This window comes from Mastigoproctus giganteus, chromosome 2 (genome assembly GCF_048544385.1).
Source record: "Mastigoproctus giganteus isolate SK-2022 chromosome 2, ASM4854438v1, whole genome shotgun sequence".
NCBI classification, from domain to species: domain Eukaryota; kingdom Metazoa; phylum Arthropoda; class Arachnida; order Uropygi; family Thelyphonidae; genus Mastigoproctus; species Mastigoproctus giganteus.
The window spans coordinates 216,370,630-216,397,451 of record NC_143576.1 but is presented as its reverse complement, the minus strand read 5'-3'; the positions used below and the strand labels follow the sequence as shown (position 1 = coordinate 216,397,451).

Here is a 26,822-nt window from a genome sequence, read left to right as displayed (position 1 = left end):
TGTCATCAACAGATTGTCAGATTTTAAGGGGGGGGGGGTAAAGAGAATATTATTATTCATGTGGGGACTAATGACATTAAATGTTCATGACCTGACTATTTGTTGGAAAAATACAGGACCATGCTGAGGAAATGCTGCAAGCTAGGCCACAATGTCTATGTGTCTGCAATTCTGGCCAGACATGATAGGAGAGATTATATGTTAATAGTTGTGGATTAACTCAAGACTTGAAGGACTCTGCAAGGCTTTTAGGAGGAAATTTCTATTAGTTTGGCCCACACTTGTAGGTAGAATGAATTTGTTTTGTAGAGATGGGATACACTTAAACAAAGGTGGTGCAAAAGTTTTTGCCAGTATTATTGAGTATACCTTAAAGATTCAGGGAAACTGCTAGTTAGGGGGGGGGGGATGTGGGTAATACTGACATGCGTTTATCTGATAATATTTGTCAAAGTAACTCTTGCACATACCTCAAGAGTTCTTATCTATTTCCCCAACTGGACATATTAGTATTAGTATTGGCCGCATGGTGCAAGAAAGCCTATGGCCTATGTTGCACCAGCCAAAAAAAAAAAAAAAAAAAAAAAAAACCCTGAATAAAACAATGATAAAAAAATAAATAATAAATAAATAAATAAATAATAATAATTAATAAAAGAAAAGAAAATTAAACCTATCATCTTATGCGCTTCCCTCACCCAAAGGTACTATCCAGATGACCTTTGAATTTCCCCAAACTGTCAGCCTCTACCACTCATGCAGGCAACTTATTCCAGTAATTTATAACTCGCTGGCTAAAATAAAACTTCCTACAGTCCAATCTAAACATTTCCCCCCCCCCGTAACTTGAATTTATGTCCCCTAGTTCTAGCATCATTTATAACCTTGAAAATTTCGTCCTCATTCATTTTACTGATGCCTCTCAGAGCCTTATCAAATCTCCTCTAAGGTGTCTAGTTTCCAAACTCTGCAACCCACATATTCAAAGTCTTTCTTCATAAGGACACCCTTTGGCCGATCTCACCAGGCGAGTTACTCGTCTTTGCACCCTTTCAAGAAGCTCGATGTCTTTCTTTAGGTGCGGTCTCCATACTTGAACACAGTATTCCAAGTATGGTCTAACATAAGCCTTATATAATGGGATTATCACGTCCCTAACACTACTTGCAAAAGTTCGATAGATCATCGATAGGACACCACGGGCCTTCCTTGCAACCTGTTTACAATGCTCAGAGAATTTCATGTCTGACTGTATCGTAACACCCAAGTCCCTTTCCTCCAGTACTGGGCTTAGTTGAACTCCGCCAAGTGAATAAGTTAATTTGGGATTACTGTTTCCCAGATGTAATACCTTACACTTTGTTGGATTAAAGCATAGCTGCCATTTTTCTGACCATTCCTGAAGTCTATCTAGGTCTCTCTGAAGAAGCTCAGCTTGACAGTGATCATTAACTACTCTACCAATTTTAACATCATCTGCAAATTTAGACAACACGCCCTCTATCCCTTCATCGATGTCGTTTACGAAAATTAAAAACAACAGTGGTCCTAGATGTTATCTAGATGTTCTGGGGGCAGAAACGTTTCAAGTGAGCAGGTAGCTAATGCCAGGGAGGAGAGCCTAAAAAACTTCAAGGGTTGTCAAATATACAAGAACAGTAAGTCTTAATTGTTTATATAGTAATGTTAGAAGTGTCGTTAATAAAACGAGCAAATTCGAACTGCTGGTTTAAACAAGTAACGCGGACATAATAGGGCTTACGGAAACGTGGTGCCACCCGGAAATAGGGGATGATGAGTTTCAGTATGGCTTGTATAATGTACTTAGGAAGGATAGGGTAGATAAAAGGGGTGGTGGGATAATGCTTCTTATTAGAAGCAGCCTGTGTGTGACAATAGCTTTACCGAATTCAGACGTTTCACATGCTAGTATAGAATCGGTGTGAGATAGTTGAAAACAAAGGTATAATGCAAGTAGGAGTAACCTAGAACCAGGTGATTGTGAAGATTATGACGAAAGCCTCTACATGCAAATGGAACAGGTAAGTAAGCGTAAATGTCTTATTATGGGTGATTTCAATTTGCCTCTAACTGATTGGAGAAAATTGGAAGGAAACTCGACATGGGGGGAAAATTTTTTAAATCAATTGGATGACTTATTTGTATCAACATATCAGGGAAAGTACTAGAGAAAAGAATATCCTAGAATGTCATCTGATTCATCACCCATGAATCAGATCACATAAAGGGCTGACAGTAGAGAAACCAGTAGCAGGAAGTGATCACAGAGTTCTACAGTGGATGATGAAGAGAGTGGTAGCAGTAGTAAAAGGCAAAGGAATGGGTTATAATTTCAGAAAAGGAAATTACAATGCCTTAAAGTGCTACATGGCTTCTATTAAATGGGTTGATATTGCACAGACAACGAATACAATTGAACTGTGATATGCTTTTAAAACATTAATCACGGACGCCTTGAATGCGTATTTACCATTAAAAAAATACTCCATGAGGAGGGTTCCAAGTTGGAAGAATAGTGAAGTTGCCATGTTACTTGAGCAGAAAAAGGTGGCATGGAAAAGTTAGAGCAATAAAAAGTACTGAGGCCTATAACAGCTACAAGATGATCTGTAATAGAGTCACAGAAAAAGTTCGACAGGTAAAGGCAGTTCATGAGAAATCGCTAGCAAACAGAGCAAAGAGGGAGGATAAGGAATTCTTTACATATATAAATGCCTTTATCTGCAAATATAAGAATTTGCAGATAAAGGAACCGCTAGGTGGCAGTGATCACAGTGTACTGATGTGGGATTTACTTAAAGATATAATTACCATCGGGGGTAAAAGGAAGGGTGTCTCTTCCATAAAGGTGACTGCAGTGGTCTCAGACAGTTTTTAAATTCTGTATAGTGGGACCAACTGATGATGTTACCAACAACAAATTTTAAATGGGGAACAATCCAGGAATCAAAGAAGCTACTAGGCTTTTCATACTAAGAAATACTGTTCAAGGTTTAGGCCTAAATGGGTGTCAGATGAACTAATGAGACTCGTGGCAGAGAAGTAAAATGCATGGGATGCATGTAAATTATCAGAAGACACAGATGCCTATGGAAGATATAAGACGGTCTGTAATCAAGTCACAAAGCAGGTTAGGCAAGCAAAGGCAGATTATGAGAAATCTTTGGCAAAGAAAAATAGTAAAGACTTCTTTACTTATTTAAATTCCAGAATGAAGGGGATGAATCAGATGTCCAGTTGAAATCAATGGTTCGATTGTTGATGATTCTGCTTGGATAGCTGATATTTTGAATGAGTAAAGGCAACCCCCCACATAACATACTTTTACTTTTATTTTTTTATACTTTAACATGGTTTCGCTCTAACACAGTGTCTTTGAGCTTTTGTGCTGGGAAACCCTGCTATTATGTTAGATGTAATTTTCAACATTTCCATTCCTTTTTGTTGAAGACTAAATGCACAAGGCATAATATGTTATGGGTAGAAATCAACTATATAATATTGGTGTAAATACATCATAGTTTGCCCACATACGTAGTGTGACGACATCGTTTAGATTTTATCTCATATTGTGGCTACCTTCACAACGAGATACTAGGTATTGCACTACTTCAAATAAATAAGGCTTCTCTAGTAGAGGAGACTACTGTTATTTATTCTCAGCGGACACCACCACCCAGACACTTTTCGGAGCTTGTTGGCTCACTCATCAGTGGGCGGGCAGGTACCCTGACAATGTAGATATGCCATTACGGATGGGTGGTGGTGCCCACTGAGAATATATAACAGTAGTCTCCTCTACTAGAGAAGCGTTATTTATTTGAAGTAGTGCAATACCTGGTATCTAGTTGTGAAGGTAGCCACAATATGAGATAAAATCTAAACGATGCCGTTACACGACGTATGTAGTTAAACTTATGGGCAAACTATGTATGGTGTACTTACACCAAAATTATATAGTTAATTTCTACCCATAACATATTATGCCTTGTGCATTTAGTCTTCAACATATTATCATTATCTTCACCATTTGGCATCTCTCCTACTGTGGAATTAACTTCGCAACCGTGATGGCATGTCTGCATTATCAGGGTACCTGCCCACCCACTGATGAGTGAGCCAACAAGCTCCGAAATGCGTCTAGGTGGTGCCCACTGAGAATAAATAACAGTAGTCTCTTCTCATTGTGAAGGTAGCCACAATATGAGAAAAAATCTAAACAATACTGTTACGCTATGTATGTAGTTAAACTTATGGGTAAACTATGGTGTATTTACACAGATATTATATAGTTAATTCCTTTTTGTGAATCCCTGCTGTTGACTTGCTAGTTGTTACCACCTTTGTGATATTTTTCTAAAGCACATTTCTGAGGTCACTACCATAAAACAATAAAAAAAAATTTGCAGTTTCCGGTTTTTTTGTCTTTTCTGTTAGCATAATCAATAAACGGGTAGTAAACTCGATCTTAATGCATTTGATATAGTACTGATAGCTGGAATTCTGTGGGTTTTCACGTTATTATGGTGAAATGTCTTTTCCCTTCCATGAAATATTCAATCATATAAAAAACAAATTTTCAAAAACTCATTACTCCATATCTCACATGTGCGTATCATGTTTGTTGCAACTTGTGCGTGCCGTGTTAGTATTAGTATTAGTAACGGCCGCATGGTGCAAGAAAGCCTATGGCTTATGCTGCACCAGCCAAAAAAAAAAAATAAAATAAAATAAAATAAAATAAGTTCTTTATAATAAAATAAAATAAAAGTTCTTTAAAATAAAATAAAATAAGTGTTCTTTGTTATTAATTGCTTATCATTTTCACTGTAACAAAAAAAAAAAAAAAAGTCATTGAACAGAAATTTCATTAGTATGTATATATTACAGTATGTATTAATACGTAAGAATAAATTTATTTTTATTTTGATAAGCGGAAAATATTCTTCCCATTTTCACATATCATTTAACTTTGTTAACTGGTAAGGTAATAAAATTAAATCTGTGCTTTATATCTTTAAAGCAGGGGTCCACTGTATTTTGTTGGAAGATCCCTGGGTTAGGTTCTGTGCTATTGAACTTGTGCTTGTTTGAGACCATAAAAAATTGACTTAAAAGTCACAAACTAAGTTTCCAATAATTATTAAAAAAATGGTATATTTTTGTTAGCTTTTGGAAAGTAACTCCTCTTTTTGTACTGATTCTTAGTCCTGTATAACACGGTTTCACATTACACAAGATTTTGTAGGAATTACCAAACTACCGTGTTATACAAGGGTTACCTGTATTTTGCATCTAAATTCACACGAGGAGTTATTAAGGGAGGAAAATGCTCGAAGTTTATCAAACTCTAACAGGGAGTTATATGATTTTGTAATAACAGAGCAAAGTGGAGGAGAAATTGTTGAAGTTAAATATAAGGAAGGCACCTGGGGTGGATGGGATCTATCCAGTTATATTAAAGACAGCAGCAAAGGAAGTAAGCAAGCTCTTAGCCATGATTATGAGGGCATCCTTGCAGTCAGAGGAGGTCCCCACGGACTGAAGATGTGCAAATGTATCCCCAATTCACAAAGGGGGACCATACCAATGCTAGAAGTATAGTAAATAAATTTGATGAATTTGAAGTGTTGGTCAAGACATCAAAGGCGGATATTGTTGGGATAGCAGAGACATGGTGTCACACAGATATAAGGAATGCAGAACTGGAATTTGGGGAGTACAATGTGTACAGAAAGGATAGACAGGACAGAAAGGGAGGAGGTGTTATGCTGTTAATTAAGAAAAACATAAAATCAAAAGAAGTGCATCCAGTTGATATAGATGGACAGTGCACTGTTGAGTCAGTTTGGTGTGACATAAGCACTGCAAAAGCAAAAATAAGAGTAGGAGTGTGTTATAGGCCTAATGACTCGAATGAGTACAATGAACAATTGTACAGAGAAATAGAGTGGGCCAGTAAATCAGAATGTCTTATAATGGGGGATTTTAACTTCCCAGATATTGACTGGAACTTGTGGGTTGGTCACTCACACACTAGTCAGACTTTTGTGGATTTATTGGATGATTGTTTTCTGCAGCAGCATGTTCGAGAGGCAACCAGAGAAAGTAATACTCTTGATCTGGTTATCAGCAGTGATCATTCGTGTATTAAGAATTTGCAGATAAAGGAACCACTAGGTGGCAGTGATCACAGTGTGCTGAAGTGGGATTTACTCAAAGAGGTAACTACCGTCAGGGGTAAAGGAAAGGGTTTTTGCTTCCGTAAAGGGGAGTACAGTGGTCTCAGACAGTTTTTAAATTCTGTACAGTGGGATCGACTGACGATGTTACAAACAGTAAATTCTAAGTGGGAAGCATTCAAGGAATTAATCGTGGAAGCTACTAGACTTTTCATACCGATGAAGAAATATTGTTCAAGGTTTAGGCCTAAATGGTTATCAAATGAACTAATGAGACTCGTAACAGAGAAGAAAAATGCATGGGATGCATATAAATTATCAGGCGACGCAGAAGCCTGTAGCAGATATAAGCTAGTCTGTAATCAGGTCACAAAGGAGGTTCGGCAGGCAAAGGCGGATTACGAGAAATCTTTGGCAAAAGATGCTAAGAAAAACAGCAAGGATTTCTTTACTTATATAAACTCTAAAAGGAAGGGGCTGAATATAATTGGTCCACTTGACATCGATGGTTCGACTGTTGATGATCCTGCTCAGATAGCAAACAAACTGAATGAGTATTTTGCATCTACATTCACACGTGAGGAATCATTACAGTTTGAAAATGGAAGAAGGTTATCAAATTGTAGCAGTGTGCTTAATGATTTTGTAATAACTGAGAGCAAAGTGGAGGAGAAATTGTTGAAGTTAAACATAAGAAAGGCACCTGGGGCGGATGGGATCTATCCAGTTATATTAAAGGAAGCGGCAAAGCAACTAAGCAAACCCTTAGCCATAATTATGAGAGCATCCTTGGATTCAGGGGAGGTTCCCACGGACTGGAGATGTGCAAATGTATCCCCAATTCACAAAGGAGGTTCGAAGGGTGACACGAATAATTACAGACCAGTTAGTTTAACTTCTGTTCCGGGTAAAATAATGGAGTCACTGGTTAAAGATGCATTGCAGGATCATCTAGACAAGACTGCAGCAATAATTCAGACACAGCATGGGTTTGTTAAGGGAAAGTCTTGTCTGACAAATTTGATTGGTTATTATGATGTGGTCACAAAGGAACTGGATGCAAAAAATAATTTTGATATCATATACTTGGATTTCAGGAAAGCTTTTGACACTGTTGCGCATGGAAGACTACTGTACAAATTGGAGCAGAATGGTATTAAGGGTAAGTTGCTACAATGGATAAAAGGATGGTTAAGTGGGAGAAGACAGAGGGTGGTAATCAATGGGTGCTGCTCTTCGTGGACTAATGTTATTAGTGGAGTCCCACAGGGTTCGGTGTTGGGGCCACTGTTGTTTTGTATATTTATCAATGATATTGATGAAGGTATATCAGGCTTAATGTCGAAGTTTGCAGATGACACGAAGGTTGGCAGGGTTGTTAATGACAGTAATGGCAGTGTGCTACTGCAACAGGATCTAGATAATTTGGGCAGATGGGTTAAGAAGTGGCAACTGAAGTTTAACCTTGACAAATGCAAAGTACTGCATATGGGTAGAAGTAACCCCAGAGAAACGTACCAACTGTGTGGTACTACACTTAAGGTGGTAGAAAATGAAAAAGACCTGGGAGTAATTGTGCAGTCAGATATGAAGTTTTCTGAGCAATGTAGACAGGCTGCTAGGGCAGGTCATGGGGTTTTGTCAATGATATATAGGAATTTTGCTAGCAGGGAAAAGGAGGTGATTGTCCCTCTGTATAAGGCAATGGTCAGGCCACGCCTTGAGTACTGCGTACAGGTCTGGAGGCCTCATTTTAGGAAGGATGTAGATTTGCTTGAGCGTGTACAGAGAAGAGCAACACGATTGGAGAGGGGAATGAAGGGATCCTCTTACCAAGAGAGGCTTAAGTTCTGCAAATTGCAGTGGCTGGAGACTAGGCACCTGCGCGGTGATCTGATTGAGGTCTATAAGGCCTTGAATGGGTTGAGCACGCTGAATTCTGATGGGATCCTCCCACTTGTTCAGAATACGAACCTACGGGGAATTAAGAAAGGATAGATGTAGAATAGATGTGCGGAAATTTGCCTTTAGCCAGCGGGTGGTTAATTGCTGGAACAAACTTTCATCTGTCGTTGTGGAAGTTGATAGGTTAAATAAATTTAAGGAGGAACTGGACAGGCAATTGGAGGGTATGGTGTGATTTTTTTTTTTTTTTTTTTTGGCTGATGCTGCATAAGCTCCTACACTGCTTTCTTGCATCAAGTGCCACTACTACTACTAAAAGGTGACACAAGTAATTACAGGCCTGTTAGTTTAACTTCTGTTCCAGGGAAAATAATGGAGTCACTGGTTAAAGGGCACTATAGGATCATCTAGACAAGACTAGATCATCTAGGCAGTGTGGCATTTAGGGCAAGGTGCTACAATGGATAAAAGGACGGTTGGGTGTGAGAAGACAGACTGTTAATCAATGGAACTGCTGTTCGTAGACTAATGTTATTATTTGAGTTTCCCAGGGGTCTGTGTTGGGCCCATTGTTATTTTCTATATTTATCAATGATATCGATGAAGTTATATCAGGTTTAATGTCCAAGTTTGCTGATGATACAAAGATTTGTAGGGTTGTTAATGACAGTAAGGATGGTACACTACTGCAACGGGATCTAGAAAAGTTGAGCAGATGGACTGAGAGGCGGCAACTGAAGTTTAATATTGAGAAATGCAAAGTACTGCATATGGGTAGCAGTAACCCCAGAGTAACATACCAACTGTGTGGTACTACACTCAGGATAGTGTAGAATGAAAAAGACCTGGGAATAATTGTGCAGTCAGATATGAAGTTTTCTGAGCAGTGCAGACGAACTGTAAGAGCAGCAAATGGGTCTTGTCAATGATATACAGCAGTGGTGTCCAACCTATGGCCCGCGAATAATTTTTATAAGGCCCACGTGGAAAGTGAACTAAACAGCATCGATCGCCACTGTGTGTACAGGCATGCAAGCGTTCAGTGCAGTCATATGTATGCTAAATACAGTTATGTATTTTAATATAACTTGTTCATTGCATTGAATTAATTATTAATTTGTATTGATTTTAAAAAAATCATTCTTAAAATTGTTCCCAAAGAGGAAAATTGATTCGGAGTGTCATGTTTTTGATCCAAGGTGGACTGAATGAAGACTATTTCTTCATTTATTACCACGAAAAAGCAGTGTGTTTGGTGTGTCAGGAGACTGTGAGTTTTTAAAGAATATAATTTAAAACGACACTGATTCCAATCATAAATCTTATGATCAACATAAAGGAGTGCTGCAAGGGAAAAAAAAAAAAAGTGTTCAAAGTTACAAAACGAATTAAGAAAACAACAAAACATACTGAAAACATATCAGTCAAGAAATTTATCTGCTGTACATGGCAGTTATCAAGTTGCACATTTGATCGCTTTTGAAAGAAAACCATTCGATTATGGTGAATTTGTTAAGTGTTGTTTGTTAAAAGTTGTGAAAGAATTTGTCTGGAGAAACGAACACTGATACAAGATATTAGTTTGTCTCGACAGACAATTATGCGAAGAGTAGAAGATATTGGAAAGGATTTGTTCAAACAACTTTCAGAAAACATAAACAAATCAAATATTTTAGCGTGGCACTGGATGACAATACTGATGAAAATGACCCAGTCGAACTCCTCATCTTCATACATGGAATTAATGATAATTTTGTACCAGTTGAAGATTTAGCTGATCTACAGAGTATGCGCAGAACAACTACAGGTGAAAATCTTTTTTGAAAGTTTTTGCCAATCTATCGAAAAGTTAGGACTAAATATTAAAAACCTGGTAGGAGTCACAACTGGCGGTGCAAAAAAATATGATTGGTAAAAACACTGGGCTTATGGGTAGAATAACCAAGAAAATGATAGATATCGGAGCTGAAACTCTGATTGGAATTCACTGCATTGTGCATCAAGAAGCTATTTATGGGAAAGTATTGGATTTCCAACACGTTATGAACGTGGTGATTTCAACTGTAAATTTTACAAGATCACATGTCCTTAAAGTGGCTGTTGAAACATCACTGAATGTTTCAACACAGAAAAAGGGAAACCAATAAAACAACTATCAAATATGGAGTGGCTGTTTGATCTTGCAATTCATACATACATTTCTAGTCATTTAAATGCTCTTAATTTAAAACTACAAGGGAAAGGAAAATTGGTCTGATTTGTTTGGTGACATCAAATCATATCAGAATAAGTTGTAATTTAAATCCCAGTTGAGCAAGACAATTTATTTCATTTTGAATGTTGTACTGAGCTAAGGGAGAAACACATTTCCAAAGAATCGTTGCCTTTCGTTATTACAATTACTTTTTGACAAGTTTGAAAGTCGATTTTCTGATATAAAATCCCATAAAAAAACATAAGCTTTTGTTTGAGAACCCATTTACTTCTATGGCTGAAAATTACAATCCCAGATTGCAACTTTAAATTATTGATTAAATTATTGACAAAATATGATTCAAAAATAAGTATATAGACTGCAAAAATAAACTATTTGAATTCTACAAGGCTTTTCCATCTGAATATTTTCCATTAATAAAAGAAAATGCCATGAAAATGGCTACTTTGTTCAGATCAACATATGTTTGCAAGCAGATTTTTTTTACTCATAAAATCAAATAAATATTTAAAAAGAAACAGAATAACGAATGAGCATTTTTTTTTTTTTTTTTTTTTTATGAAACCCCCAAACACGAGAGGTATTAGAACCTATAGTACCGTGCACGGGCTGGAGGTTGAGAAGACGAAAGAATATATTTGTTGACATTATGAAGGCAGGTTGTTCCAAAAAACGGAAGTTGAATGAATAAACAAAACGAAAAGTTGGTTCTGTGAGTTTGAAGTTGGACAGTAAATGGATGTTGGTTGGTGGCGGCACAGAGAGAGCGGGAATTATAAAATCAAATTCAGAAGAACAGTACCCATAAAAGTATTTGTATAAAAGGCATTCAGCAGAAACATCTGTAGAAAAGGCATGCAGTATTAATGACTCATCTCTAACTCTGTTAGAGATGAGTCAATAATTAATCTAAACCTGAGAGAGGTTTTGGGGGCACCACCCCAGATGTGGGAACAATATTCTATGGTAGGGTGGATTTGCGATTTGTATAGAGTGAACAGCTGTTTGTAAGAAAAGTAACACCGAGAGCGAAAGAGAAAACCACGTTTTCTCTTTCGCTCTCGGTGTTACTTTTCTTCCAAATACTGCAAATATTGCAGAGGAAGCAATATTTGTAATGTGCTTCTGCCAAGAGGAATTAGAAGTCGGGGTAATCCCCAAAAGAGATATATCACCTTGCCTAGAAATCATAGTGTCACCAAAGATAAGCATAGGAGCAGAAGAATCCTTTTTGCGAGATATAAGAAAGGACTGAGTTTTAGAAGGATTGAAATCTACTAAGTTGTCTTTGCCCCACTGGAGAATTACCTGGAGATCAACATTTAAGGAATTGATTGCAGATATTTGAAAAGTTAAAGCTGATTGAGCAGAGCAAAGTTTCTCAAACTGGAAAGTGGAATGCAATGTGCTATCATTAGCAAAACTATGGATAGAATTTCTAGACAATGGAAAAAGGTCATTAATATACAAGAGGAAATGAATGGAGGGACAGAACTGAACCTTGGGGGACACCAGCATTAGTAGTGAAGTTAGAAAACAGAGAGCCATCTACCATAACCCTCTGTGAGTGGTCAGAGAGAAAACTGTATAACCAATTACAAAAAAAAAAAAAAAAAAAAAAAAAACAGTTGGCAAACCATAAGATGGAAGCATGTTTAAAAGATCTTTATGCCAAACACGACTGAAATCCTTTGAGATGTCAAGAGCAACTGCTTGTGTTTCACCGAACTTTTCCATTGAATTTGTCCATAAATTGGTAACATAAGCCAGAATATCACCAGTGGATCGACACTAACGGAATTCATACTGGTGATCATTGATCAGATGGGAGGTTTCTAGATAGTTTAAGAGTTGATGGTTAATGATTTCTCCATTACTTTAGAAAGAGTAAAAGTAATTGGATGGGAGGGATTTGTTACCCTTTTTAGGAACTGGCTAAGTGAATAAAGGTGACATAGAACAGGAGTACATTCAGGAGCCAGGTTTTGAGAACAAGTGGAGAAATACCATCAGGACATAATCTTCATTATGTACTGAGATTGGCGTCACAAATTTGCAACCAAATTTTGAATAATTATTTAAAAATATCCAGTCTCAATCATAAAAAAAAAAAACTCATTAAATGTTAAGTTTTGTCCAGTAAATGTTATTGTGTATTGTACTTAATAAAATTTTCGAATATTTCAATTTTACCTTTATCATTATATTTATTTATTCATCTTAATATTGAATAAGCATTGATCTTTTTCAGGTTGTAAATTTTCTAAAATGAGCATGCAAAAGTAAAGTATTTTTTTTAAACAAAAGTGAAGTACTTCAAACAGAAACAAAAGTATTTGAAAAGAACAAACAAATGCAGGTCATATTTTTATAATTTTAATAAAATCTAAAAAATAAATCACTGACATAGATTTGTTGCACATAAGTGCTGGGAATTTGCATTTTTTTATATACAGCTTGAAAAGAAAAAACAGTAACACGAAAATCGAAACTTCCTTTTACAAATAACAAGATGTAAAAAATGTGACAATTTTTTCTCAAATCACTCTGTGCGGCCCGAGAAACAAATCTAACTTTGAATATGGCCACCATACAGGAAAAGGCTGGACACCACTGATATATAGGAATATAAGGGTCAGGCTTGAGTACTATATACAGGATTGGAGGCCTCATTTTAGGAAAGATGTAGAGATGTTAGAATGAGTACAGAGAAGGGCAACAAGATTAATGAATGGAATAAAGAGTTGCTGTTACCAAGAAAGGCTTAAATTCTGCAAATTGCAGCCTCTGGAGACTAGACACCTGCAAGGTGATCTGATTGAGGTGTATAAGGCCATGACTAGTTTGAGCACAATGCTGATGGGATTCTTCCTCTAGATTAGATTCCGCACCTGGGGGGGGGGCATAAATTCAAACTCATGAAAGACAGTTGCAGAATAGACAGAAATTTGCCTTTAGCCAGTGGGTGGTTGATTGCTGGAACTAACTTTCATCTTTTCATTGTGGAAGTTGACAGCTTAAATAAATTCAAGACTGAACTAGACAAACTTTTGGAGTGAATGGATAGGCAGGAAGGTTTTTTTTTTTTTTTGGCTGATTCTATATAAGCTTGCTTTCGTGCATCGTATGCCTCTGCTAATGCTAATTGCTGGTACCCACTACCTTTCTTAGATGCAGAATTTCGCCCTTTAGGGCAGATAATGATTTGTGTTTAGTTGTGGCCTGCCTCCTCATGGTGCAAATGCACACTGGGCAGGTTTTCCAAGTGATCACCTTCCTGGTGCAAAGTGGCCAGAAACAACTAAACAACACACACACACACACACACACACACACACACACACACACACACACACACACACACACACACACACACACACACACACACACACACACACACACACAGCACAAACATAATATTACACACATTTTTACAGAATTCTGTAGAAACGTGTGTAATGTTATGCCCTTTACAGAGTTCTGTATTCATCACAGCACCAAGTTGGAGTTAAACTGATGTTCAGGTGCTGCCCAATATAATATACTATACGAGTCTAGGAAAATTTACCGCCGCGTCAGTTTATCGCATTTTACCGTCTAGAAGCAATGAGATGTGTTTGGTCAAATCATAAAAAGTTATTTTTTATTTAAGTTTCTGCCTTAAGCAATGATTAGCATATTTTTTGGAATTCTACGAACTATGAGGGAATAGTACGGAAATAAAAAAAACACATGTATGGAAATATGTAATTTAATAGGTAGATTATGTATTTTAATAGTTACATGCATCACAAAAATAGTAAAAAAATCCATTATTTGAACAATATAACAATTGGTTGATTTTAAAATAAACTAATTATAACATTATGTATGTCATAGTACACTGCAAAAATTCAAAATGAATGTTTATGCAATCTTCAGAATCAGTCATGTTGGAATAATTAACTACTAAGAAACTGTAATATTTACAACACAGTAATATTTACAACACAGTATGTAAATTATTAATAAGAAATATTATACGCTATACCTCTTAGATAATCAACGGTATCACCACGTTCATCGTATGCACTAACCAGCCTTTTAATTCGTTCGCGATACTTCTTTTTTTTTTGTTGCCCCGATCACTTTCACTTAAATATTGTTCAATGCGCATTTTGTTAATACTTTGTTCTTTTTTAATGCAATCAATAAATTTCCAAATGTTGGGATGATCAGCAGCGACTTATTCTTGAAATCTTCTATGCCACCCTTCAACAGAATTATTCATTCTTGGTAATCCTTCAAGGACAAGCTGGTTTACGTTCCACATTTCATGGGAATACTTTGGTGGTCGATGAAGATGTCATCTGGTTGGGCGTCCAATCCATGTATCCTCAAAATAATCAACAACTTCTTGCGATTCTGAAGGAAAAACACCATTTTTACACAAATGTTCAAAAACGACCATCACAATTGGAGTGGGCACAAATGCAATTGCTGCCAAAATTCGCATATTTAAAGCAAAATTAGCATCAGTTTCGTAACATTGTTTCAATCCACTATTCTGAATGGAACGAAAAATACATTGTGAAAAGTGGGAAAAACAACCCCATTGCGAAGCGTCAGGAAAAACTCTTCTGGCCATCATCGCTGTCTCAAAATCTATAGTTATTGATTGCGGGGACATAGCCAGTTCCAATACTTTCAGCTGTTGTAGTAGAGATACATACGTTTCCTCAGACTTGTTAGGTAATAATGCATAAACCTAATGGAAGCGATATTTTGTCCTTGAATCCATGTATCATATACAGCTGATAAAAAAGTAAGGGAACAGTTCTGAAAGACCCATCGGCATACCAGTGTTCACTTCGTGCTAACAACTGCAAATTTCTTTTCGTACTGAAAATTAACATACGATTGTCCTCGGGTCCAGAATAAAATTGTAGAAATAATTCTCCATTGCATGATGTTTTATATTCTTCTCTGAAAACTATGTCTCTACGATGCGTTGGAAGAACTGGGCCATCAAAATTTCGATTTCTTATATTTCGGATCGTTTGTTTCATTGTATCTACACTTGGAAGCTTCGGGGCTGTTACTTGGCTACAGGTTCTCGAAACATTTGAAATAATACTATGAGGCGTATTATTTGTTGTTTCTGCATAAGTTCGAATGGTATCAAGAAGTTGTGCTGCCTCGACTCCTGCTGCGTCTCCACAATGATTGTGCTCCTTCCATGTTTTAACCATGGTGTTATCTACCGTAGTAACTCGAGCGGCACATTTGGTTTTTCGGTAATTTTGACACTTCCGATGAATTTTTGTTTCATTTTGCCTGTCTTTATAAAACAAATGTCCACTAAAGCACAATTTCGGTTTTCCTTTTTCTGATTTCAAAAATTCCACCGACATGATGCATTCACAAACTCAAAAGGATGAAAAATAAACTCAAAATAAGAAAATGTTGTGATTGTAAGAGATAATAAAAAATAAATAAGTACTTCCCTAATCGGCATGCCCTACCCCCATCCCCTAAAACATGCTACTTAAGTTAAAGGAATTAAGTAGGTGCCTACCTAATTCCAATTTTGGAAAATAACAGGCAATTAAATTAAAGCACCTGGAATGGTATATATTTCTAGGAAATGTATACCTAGCATATAACTTCCATTTTTAACTGCACTTAATTCTTAAATAACACCTATAGAAAAGCCTTATTTTCAATTTAAATTGGCCAATAAATTTATATAAATTATATGTATTGCCTGGCAATAAAATATGCTAGCGATCATTTGTAGGCTATAAATTGTTTATAAACTTAAATTTTCTTAAACTTTCGGCGATAAACTTTCCTAGACTAAGTCTAGGAAAGTTTATCACCCGCTATTCACCGCCAGCAATTAATCGCTAGCAGTTTACCGCCGCATCAATTTATCGCATAAACAATTTACAGCCTACAAATATCGCCAGGCAATACATATAATTTATATAAATTTATTTTTAACTTAAGTAGCATGTTTTTTGAATTATTCAGAATAATGGATTGAAACAACGTTACGAAACCGATGGTAATTTTGCTTTATATATGCGAATTTTGGCAGCAATTGCATTTGTGATGGTCATTTTTTAACATTTGTGTGAAAATAGTGTTTTTCCTCCAGAATCGCAAGTTGTTGTTGATTATTTTGAGGATACATGGATTAGACGCATAACCAGACGACATCTTCGTCGACCACCAAAGTATTCCCATGAAATGTGGAACGTAAACCAGCTTGTTCTTGAAGGATTACCAAGAACGAATAATTCTGTTGAAGGGTGGCATAGAAGATTTCAGGAACAAGTCGCTGCTTATCATCCCAACATTTGGAAATTTATTGATTGCATTAAAAAAGAACAAAGTATTAACGAAATGCGCATTGAACAATATTTAAGTGGAAGTGATCCAGGCAACAAAAAAAAGAAGACGTATCGTGAACGAATTAAAAGGCTTGTTAGTGCATACGATGAACGTGGTGATACCGTTGATTATCTAAGAGGTATAGCGTATAATATTTCTTATTAATAATTTACATACTGTGTTGTAAATATTACAGTTTCTTAGTAGTTAATTATTCCAACATGACTGATTCTGAAGATTGCATAAACATTCATTTTGAATTTTTGCAGTGTACTATGACATACATAATGTTATAATTAGTTTATTTTAAAATCAACCAATTGTTATATTGTTCAAATAATGGATTTTTTTACTATTTTTGTGATGCATGTAACTATTAAAATACATAATCTACCTATTAAATTACATATTTCCGTACATGTGTTTTTTATTTCCGTACTATTCCCTCATAGTTCGTAGAATTCCAAAAAATATGCTAATCATAGCTTAAGGCAGAAACTTAAATAAAAAATAACTTTTTATGATTTGACCAAACACATCTCATTGCTTCTAGACGGTAAAATGCGATAAACTGACGCAGCGGTAAATTGTTTATGCGATAAACTGACGCGGCGGTAAATTTCTGGCGATCAATTGCTGATGGTAAATTGCTGGCGGTAAATTTGCCAGACCCCATACTATACATGTCTATATAAACAATCTGAAATGCTCAGTACATGTTAATTGATGTTTATATTCAATTTGTTAAATGCAGGCACATTATTTTTTGATGTGAAAACACCTTTGGCAACACCTACTAAATTTTGGACTGAAGTAAAACCAATCTGTCACAAAAATGAGATGAGGAAATGACATCGTTTGTGTCGTTTCCATCTTTGGTGAAAATGTGAAACAGAAATGTGTAAATGGCGTCATTTCTGTAAAGGTAACTAATCCGTATTTCTTGGAAGTTTTTTGATTTGTATATATTGATTACACCATAAGAGCTTTTGTACTGTAAATATTTTATTGATCATTCACAAATTTCCATAATTTCGGCTGGAAGAAAAGATACAATGGATTTATGATATTTAAAGTAAGAGACATATATACTTGCAATTGCAACGTATCTAAATGTCTCTGAAAAACAGCGTCGATGGAGCTACCTGATCTTGGGGGTTTAGTGTTTAGATTTCAACTGAATGTTTCTTGCAGAAAAGTAATTAATGGTTTAGTTTGTTCCAATCTGAAGTTAATGTTGAAATTGCCACTCATGATCATGGGTATGTGATATGTCAGTATGATATGCTGCTACGGGCAAGGAAACAAAACAACACGAATGAAGTCAATCCTGTATATCTTGTATGTCACTGTTAGGAGAAACATAGACAACAGTTGTATCACTTGGCCATTGGGTAACACTTAAGAGCCTTGTTCTTAAGTGATCTTCTACAACTATTACACACAAGTATCCCATCAACGTCAACATCAGGAAAAGCAGTGCATATCAATGGTGTATCTTTAGTAGCTAGTTTCTTTGTCGGTTTCGAACCATAGACGATCACAAATGTAGCATATAGAACAGAGCAGAAATCATTTTTCATAAATCTCTTTCAAACTCTCGTCCTTATGTAAATATTAGTCGTCGTAAGGTAAAGGAGCCTGATAATTTAAACTCATATGCTCCACAACTGGAGAAATGTTCCATTGTGCATATTTAATCATCACTTTGGGTACATCATTGTTGTCTGCATGGATAGTACAGTGGTATCATCACTGTCCTCCCCACACTGAGTGGAAAAGGCCTGGGTTTGAATCCTGTTGATGATGCGAGGAATTTATGGGCTTTTTTTCAATCTGTGGCTGAGTTAATCAGTCTTAGGCATAGGTGGCAAGGTTTCTTCCCCAAGAAACTGAGGTTTTTTCATACAGCAAAACAGGCAAATTGACTAGAGAACAAATGGAATTTACAGACACAATACACGAGTATATGTAATAACTTACCGAGTGACCCTAATATAATAGTTTGGTTTGGTACATCATTGTTAGATGTAGCAGCAATGCTGATTGAAGGCACTGCTAAATCCAAGGCTTGATTTTCTGTTTGTCTTTTATGCAATCTCAATAGTCTTTTTCATTCTCATGCACTGATTACTACCTCAGTCTTTATTTTCTTAGGTTAGCTTGCTCGATACTCTCAACAATGCTCTGCATTTTACTTTAGCATTGCTGAACACTCAGCTATAGCAGTGTGGCATTCAGTCATTTTCACCAATCAGAAAATTATTGATGTGAAAACATCAATAGTGGCACCTAACAATGGAATGTAACGAAAATGTGGATTTCAACAATACAAATACTTGTATTGTTGCAATCATACTATTCAGCAAATGGCTACAATCAAATGAGTAATCAGGCTATCAGATGGATTTTGCTAACTTTCCAAATGTTGATTCAGCAAAGTAGCAGGCGTGAGCATAAAACATTACATCGTTCATACTAAATATTTTGGACTGGAGTATGAAGCTAATGTCATTGTTATGTTGGTATTTGGTTTTTAGGAGCATTAGCAACTAAGGCCATATTGCTCCAGGGATATGCAGTGGTCATTCCCTGACCTTTCCGCATCCTCCATATTTGGTGGCTCACGTGCTCGAACCCCGGTCTAATCCAGAAGCATGTGCTACGCACTGCTTCTCCTGCCCACCTGGCTGCGGAGGCACCATGAAGCTAATATCACTAACACTGATTCAGTGGTAAGTAGCGGGCATGAGCATAAGAGGCTACATTGTTCATAACTTCAGTTCAATTACTGTACTGAAACTAAATCTGAACAACTAAGTTGATGTTTGTATTCAATAGTTAGCGGCAAACAGTTTTTTTTATGTATATCAAGGCCATCGACAGGAATTTGCTTGACTTTAAAATAATCTGTCAAAATATGCTGTTTCACTCAATTTTGTCTGCAATGGGCAATGCTACCTACTTTATAAGAATCATACTGATAAATCAAGTCTCTACATACATATAATGAAATGAACTTCTAGTCAAAAGTTAATTTCATTACAAGTGTGATAAACTGCCAATGAGCAAGAGAAATTGCCATCAGTCAAGGTCATTATAACAAATGTAAAATAGCATTAGGTTTACGAGAAATCAGCTGGGACCTACCACATCAACATTATAACATGCTGGAGCATTAAAAAGACAGTTGCTATAAAGGACTTCACCTGTATATCATTTATATACCACTCTACCATAGTGGTGACAAGATAGAGAGAACTTCAAGTTCAAAGATTTCCATGACTAGGTTAGCATCTGTGAGCTGACTAATGAGCCCATAACCAAGCCACAGACCTGCTTATACGTTATACCCTCAAACAGTTCTAATTAAATTAAACAGTTCCGATTTTATTTCTGGAGATATGATGTATAAGCAGATCTGTGCTTTGGCTATACACTCACCCAGTTCACAAATCATCAACCTAATCATGGACTGTACCCTAACTTTCCTTGGTGTAATGGTGAAGAGGACACCTGCACTCAATTTTGTCTGCAATAAGTCTGTCGTCAATATAAAAATTACATCTCATGTTATGCTCCTTGATACCATAATTCACACATAATAGTGAGGGTAGGGTCATACTGTCAATCAGGAACAGACAGATACATAAAATAGTCACAGCAATCCTCCAGAAATATACCATTCCAGTAAAAGTGTTTATTCACTAGGAGTTGTTTTTAATTAAATAGCACATGAATACAGATGTATCAAATTAAAACCAAGTGTCCAGTACAGCTAAAATATTTCTTACTACCTGAGGAGTATCCAAAGGAATTGCAAAGATTTTGAGCAGTTATGATATCATATTATAATACAACACAAATTTCTGCATACCCCCTCAAAAAAAAAAAAAAAAAAAACTCCTAATATTACTAATGCCAAAAGTAAGATTATTTACTGCATCACAGTCTCAATGAGGTTACACCACATTACCTCCACTGAGAATTGGCTATCACTGGTTTTTCCCACTGAGCAATAGCCATTTTAAGCTCTTGCCAAATGATGAATAACCCTAAGATGACAAATAATTATGAATAATCTCTTGCCAACAGATGTTTAAATTACTGGTAGTGCAGAAGATTTCAAATCCCACTGGTGTTTGGAATCCCCCATATATGCAGCATTAGAGATACTCCTACCAGTGATCATGAGGTGTATAGACATTGGAATCTTTAGCGATGAGTGATTTGGGTGTACAGTGCTACAGTCACCCCCCCCCCTCTCCTCTTCCAGCAATATGAATATGGAGCCAACCTGGCCTTAGAACATTCAGGAATTACTTCCTTCCCTTTCCCTCCTCGTTTTCATTCATTTGCCATGCTTCCCTTAGTTCTTTTCCCACCTTTTCTCCTTTTGCCTGATGTACACAGCCTATCACCCTGATGTATTTATGTATACTCACGGTCCTCATTTAACTTCTACAGCTGATATAGGTGCCATATAGATTCTGAAAGCATCCTGCACTTTTAGATTTTATTTTAAGCATTTTACTTTGATATATTTTTATGGCATGTTTCTACCTGTTATTATTTTGATTTTAATTATATATTTGTACAATAAATATATTTTAAACTTTGGTTGGTGCATGTAGGAATTATTCATATATCCAGTTTCTAACCATCAAGAGTTTTTCAGTCACTTTTCATTTTTGTTCTAGACAAACAATGTCATTTATGTGTGTGATACAGATGATCCTGACTTTATCACTAAAATTAATGCCAATAAGTGATAAAGCCAGTGTCACATGCCAGTGATTAACATATTTATTATAATACAGAATAATACTAGTAATGTGTATGTATTTTATTAATAAATATTCTATTATTACAATATAAAAGGAATGCAAATTAGTTAATTCATTATTCAGAAATTCACAATGAAATATTATAAAAACAATATTACCTATCAGGTGGCTTGTTTTCATCACATAACTGAGTTAAAGGTTGAGAACCTGAAATTTCTTGATCCTAAACAAAATATAAATTCAGATAATTACAGATATTAGAAAATTATATTCCATAACAATGAGAGCACTTCTAACTATAAAGGAGGCTCCATATTTCATTAAATTAAACCAAAATCATAGTTACAATTTCAAACATCATAAAAAAACTGAAATTACTTTAACACTAATTCCAATCATGGAAGGTTCAAGAAGCATACTTGTAAATATATTGTATTTGAATACATGGATGGGTTCTGAGATGTGATATAAATTTCAAGAAATCTGTATGAAAGAAGGTTGTTCTAGTAAACAGAAACAAGATATACAAAGAAGAAAATTTAGTATAACAGTAATGTAGCCAAACTGTGAATGGATGCTGACTGGACAACACTGAGGTACGTTACAGAATTAAAGATACTGTTTCAGAACAATGTTTCAGTATCTGTGAAAAATGCATACAACAGAAACTTAACACCTGTTTGGCATGATGGGGAGCAATTACCTCTGTATGTAAGAAAGAGATTATTGATTAACCAGTATTCTCTTCAATAAGAGAATCGACTAAAACTTCTATAAATACGCAGGAGAATTACCTACCTTTCTAACTATAAAACTTGATGTGTTTAGAAAAGATGAAATTAAAATAGAGTGGAACCAAAAGTATGAAAATTAAAACTTTGTTTTAATTTTCATACTTTTGGTTCCACTCTCATACTTTTTCATACTGAAAAAGTGACCTTTTTTTCCCAGAAGGTTTTGTCACTGTCAAGAAATAAAGGCAAATGAAAAATGTAGAGATTTAATAGTCGCAACAGTGGCGGTTGGCAAAATATTCATCAGTTGGCACAAATGACAAAAATGAGATGACAGCTCTATTTAAGAGAAGTCCTATGATACACCTTCATAATGCACAAATTATGAAATTCAATTTATATTTGATGCTAGCCACATATGTATTTTATTCTAAAATTACTGCTACCATAATGCAGTACTACACATTTATTGATGTTAAATTTCAGCTGACATCTCAGCTTAACCACTTCATTTATCTAGATCTACTTAAAAATATTAGCTAGATATTTGTATTAGACAGATTACTGTCATTAACCATTCTGTTGTCCTACACATGTATCATCAGCAAACTTATACAATAAACCTAAAATGCCTACAGTAATATATTAAAAACAGTAAGAGGCTGAACACTTGCCCCTGTGATATCCCATTCATCACATTAGTCCACAAGAAGCAGTGGACATTTATAATCACTCCTTGTCTCCTACTTAACGATCCCCTTATGCATAATAGTAACCTACCACTAGTGCAGAATACCCAACTTATACAACAGTTGTACATGTGTCAAAGGAATTATTTAAATTTAAGCATATAATTTCAAAATTATCCTTTGCGTCCAGTTCTTTGTGGTGATCTCATAGTGGTTAATCAGACTGATCAGGCATGATACGCCTTTAACAGATCCATGCTATGAATGCCCTGTGGCTCCACTCATATTATCTTGATTTACTTCTTTAGCTATTGACTCTTATTTTTTCTGGCACAAAGGTTAAACTTAAAGTTTGTAGTTACCTACTTCACCTTTTGAACACCTTTATGAATAGGAGATATATTTGCACACAGTCTCTAGGGACTTCTGAATCTAAAAATGATCTCAATATTAAGGCTAAAGGTTTAATGACCTTTTTTACAGCTTCTTTTAATATAATTGGATAGATTTCATCAGCCCAAGGGCTTTGTTCACTTTCAGCTATAGCAGTTTCTCTTCCACCTTCCTTTCTGTTATAATAAGTGATTTAAATACCAATCTGCATTAGATAGACTTCAATTAATCCTGTTTCTAAAAACTTCATGTATGAATGTAGATGAAAATATTTATTCAGTTTATCAGTAATCTGTACAGGATCATCAACAGTTACACCATTTATATCCACTGGACCAATGTGTTTCATCTCTTTCCTTCTAGTGTTAACATACCCACAGAATTTCTTGCTGAATTCTCTGCTACTAAGCTCATAAATTCATCTCACCCCCATTTTGGATTAAACCTTGAACAGTATCCCTTAGTTTGTATAAAACACTTAAGTGGCCCCTATGATCATCTCTCACTTCCCATTTGACCTAATTTGTATAAGTTGTATTTGTATAATAAAAGGTCAAAATTGGGCATTTAACTCATTTCTGCCATAGGTGAAGTGGTTGAGTGGCAAAAGACCAAGCATAGTTATTAATGGCAACTGCTCTTCGTGAATTAATGTTATGAATGGGGGTTCCTTAAAGTTTGGTATTGGGCTCTCTTACTATTTATTAATGATATTGATGTAGGTATATCAAGTTTAATGTCTAAGGCTGTTGATGATGCAAAGGTGAATAGGATATAATAAGAGTAATCAGGGCATGCTACTCCACAAGACTAGATAAATTAGACAAATTATCTGAAAATTTGCAATTGAAGTTTGTTGTTGTTGTTTTCATCCATTCCGTCACAGCTGACTTTTGGAGACTTTATGGGTGTGCTGCCTCCATGCTGTCCGGTCTTAAACAGCTTCTTCCAAGTCCTTCATGCTCATGCCAGTGTAGCTCTTGATGGTCTCGAGCCCATTCATAAATTTTTCTGGTGAAAAATACTGGAGTAAGTCTTTCTCTAGTGGGGGTGCTATTATATGGCTGTATAGGCCTTTATTAATTAAAACTCAAAGTCTTTAAAAATCTATATCTTTTCTGATAAGGTGATATTTCATCCCAAAATTAGATAAAACCAATCAATGTAACAAACCCCTCTACCTAATTAAAGTCCTCTGCATCTATAACTTGTAGAATTTAAAAAAAGCAGCTATTCAACCTTTCAAATACCAGCACTATGCTAAAGCATAGGCAGCTGGAATTGACAGTTAGAACAAAGAATGCTCTCACTGCCAAAACACTTATTATAGTAAATTTAGGGTAAATATTACCTTCCCATGATTATAAATAGCCAAACTCGATGAACCTTATCACATTATACTTGAGTTTCACAAAAGAATTTAAAATAAATTCTTAAATGGGGTGCTTGCTGTTTTTACAAGTTCCAACTGTGGATTACAAGCTCCAAAAAAAAAAAAAAAAAAAAAAATTATCAGTGTTTTGCTATTATATTGCGCTTCATAAGTAGCATTATAGTTTTAGTTATGCTGGTTATTTTTATTTTTAATTTAGATAGAGTTTTTGTAGGTCACTACTTAATATAGGCAAAACTGTTGTCTCATTCAAATCTTGCAGCCATTATTTTCATATAGAGTGAGTGGCAGAGAATTCAAATTTTTAATTGTCGTAAATAGGTAGCTCTAACATAAAATTAGATAGTATAAAACATATAATATATCACTGCATTTAGGAATCTATTAGATAGTGTAGTATTGATAATTAATTAATTAAAATTCATTAATCTTATTAATTTTCATTGTTAATTTCAATATTATGCCCCAGACTAGAGCAGCAGAGCAATGCTCAAAGTAGCAGGAGTGCTGTGACTCAAGGGAGAACTGAGGTGGGAAAGATTCTCCAATGCATCACAGCCTAAAAAAATGTGCAACTTGTGAAATGTTTGCAGAACTCTCTGGAACAGAACATGATCTAGCCCAAGAGGAAGTCTTTGTGTGTGCTAGGTGCAGAGTGTCAAGAAATTAGATGCCAACTCAGCATTCTGATGGGCACTTACGAGAGTTTGAAGAGTAGAGTAGATGCCCTTGAAGGTATTAAAATGGGGGACCCATCAAGTTCTCAGCTGCCAAACTCAATGCCACAGCTCACTCTTGTACATCAGGCAGAACAGTTGCAATCTCCAAGGCAGAATGTGCTGGTCCCATAGGGGTTAGTTATTGACAGTGACTCTATTGTCAGGGAGAAAAGTAATATATTGTATAAAAAGGATAGGTGGAATAGGACTGGGGTATATCTGCCAGGAGCAAAAGGTGATGATGTTGTAGAACAGATATCATCTTTTAAGGGCACAAGGAGTGATATTGTTGTAACGTTGGCCCTAAGGACATTAAGAGTAGGAGATCTGCAGATTTATTTAGCAAGCACAGGTCAATGTTGAACAAAAGTCATGAGTTAGGGTTAAATTTGAAAGTGTCTACAATTCTGCCCAGACATGATAGGAGGGCGTATATGATGAGAGACTTGTCATACAATTCAGCACTGGAGGGATTGTGCAAGGCTCATTGGGTAGAATTTTTCTCAGCGTGGTCTGTGCTTGTTAACAGGAGAGACTGCTTCAATTAAATAGAAGGTGTGCAAGAGTGTTTGCTGATACTGTTCAAGCAGCGTTATGTGGGTTGGTAAACTGCTAGCTCGTGGGGGGGGGAATTTGCAAACTATAAGGTTAATAGTAGGTGCAGAGAGATGTGAAAGTGATTCTTGCACTGCTTCTATTAGAATGAGCAGCAGCCTGGAGGGCAGGGTACTGGGGGGTTTAGACACTGGTGGGAATTATCTTGAAATTGAAACAAATAAATATATGGGCTGTGTTAGGGTAACTAAGAATAAGAAGAGGTGCATGTATACTTCTAGGTGGCAGATGACACTCATCAACCGATGCAATACCACCACTTTGCTTATTGAAGGCTTGAAGTGGTGGAACTCATGTTAATCTCCAGAGCTAGGTTCCAGTTAACCCTTCCCCATCTCTCTTCTATCATGCAGTATGACTGAAGAAATTTTGAGGTTATGATGAACATCATAGCGAGATCCAATCTTCCTTACATTTCGAGGGTACAGCTCTAAAACGGTGTTTGCAGGCCGGCTGCTAGTTAAAACACTGGACTGAACCTATTGGTAACTCTTTAGGAGGCTTCCAGATCAGCTAGTGTATAATCTTGCTACCTCTACTCTGCCAGATAGTGACTGGAGGGAGTCCGAGTAGTGTGTATGCGGGGGCATTGTCAAGACCACGTTATGTCAAGGATCTGGGTATATTCTTACCACATGTACGCCATATCCAAAAATTTCATTACTTCATACAGCATGTCCCACCCACTTTTTCTTACTATTGAATACACCATGAATTGTCAAACTAATAGAGTAAATTATCTGCAAAAAGATCTAAACCTCCCAAACACTTACTAGTTCATTTCACAAATA

The 26,822-nt window shown here is 36.0% G+C and overlaps 1 protein-coding gene across 1 annotated transcript in view; it reads right to left on the bottom strand.

Annotated features, from left to right (window-relative positions):
• LOC150090085 (uncharacterized) overlaps nt 1–26,822 on the bottom strand; it is a 460,543-nt gene that overhangs the window by 162,187 nt on the left and 271,534 nt on the right. The window contains exon 11 of the mRNA XM_090389755.1: nt 21,647–21,711. Coding sequence (XP_090245881.1) covers nt 21,647–21,711 — 65 coding nt within the window. The remainder of the gene's footprint in view (nt 1–21,646; nt 21,712–26,822) is intronic.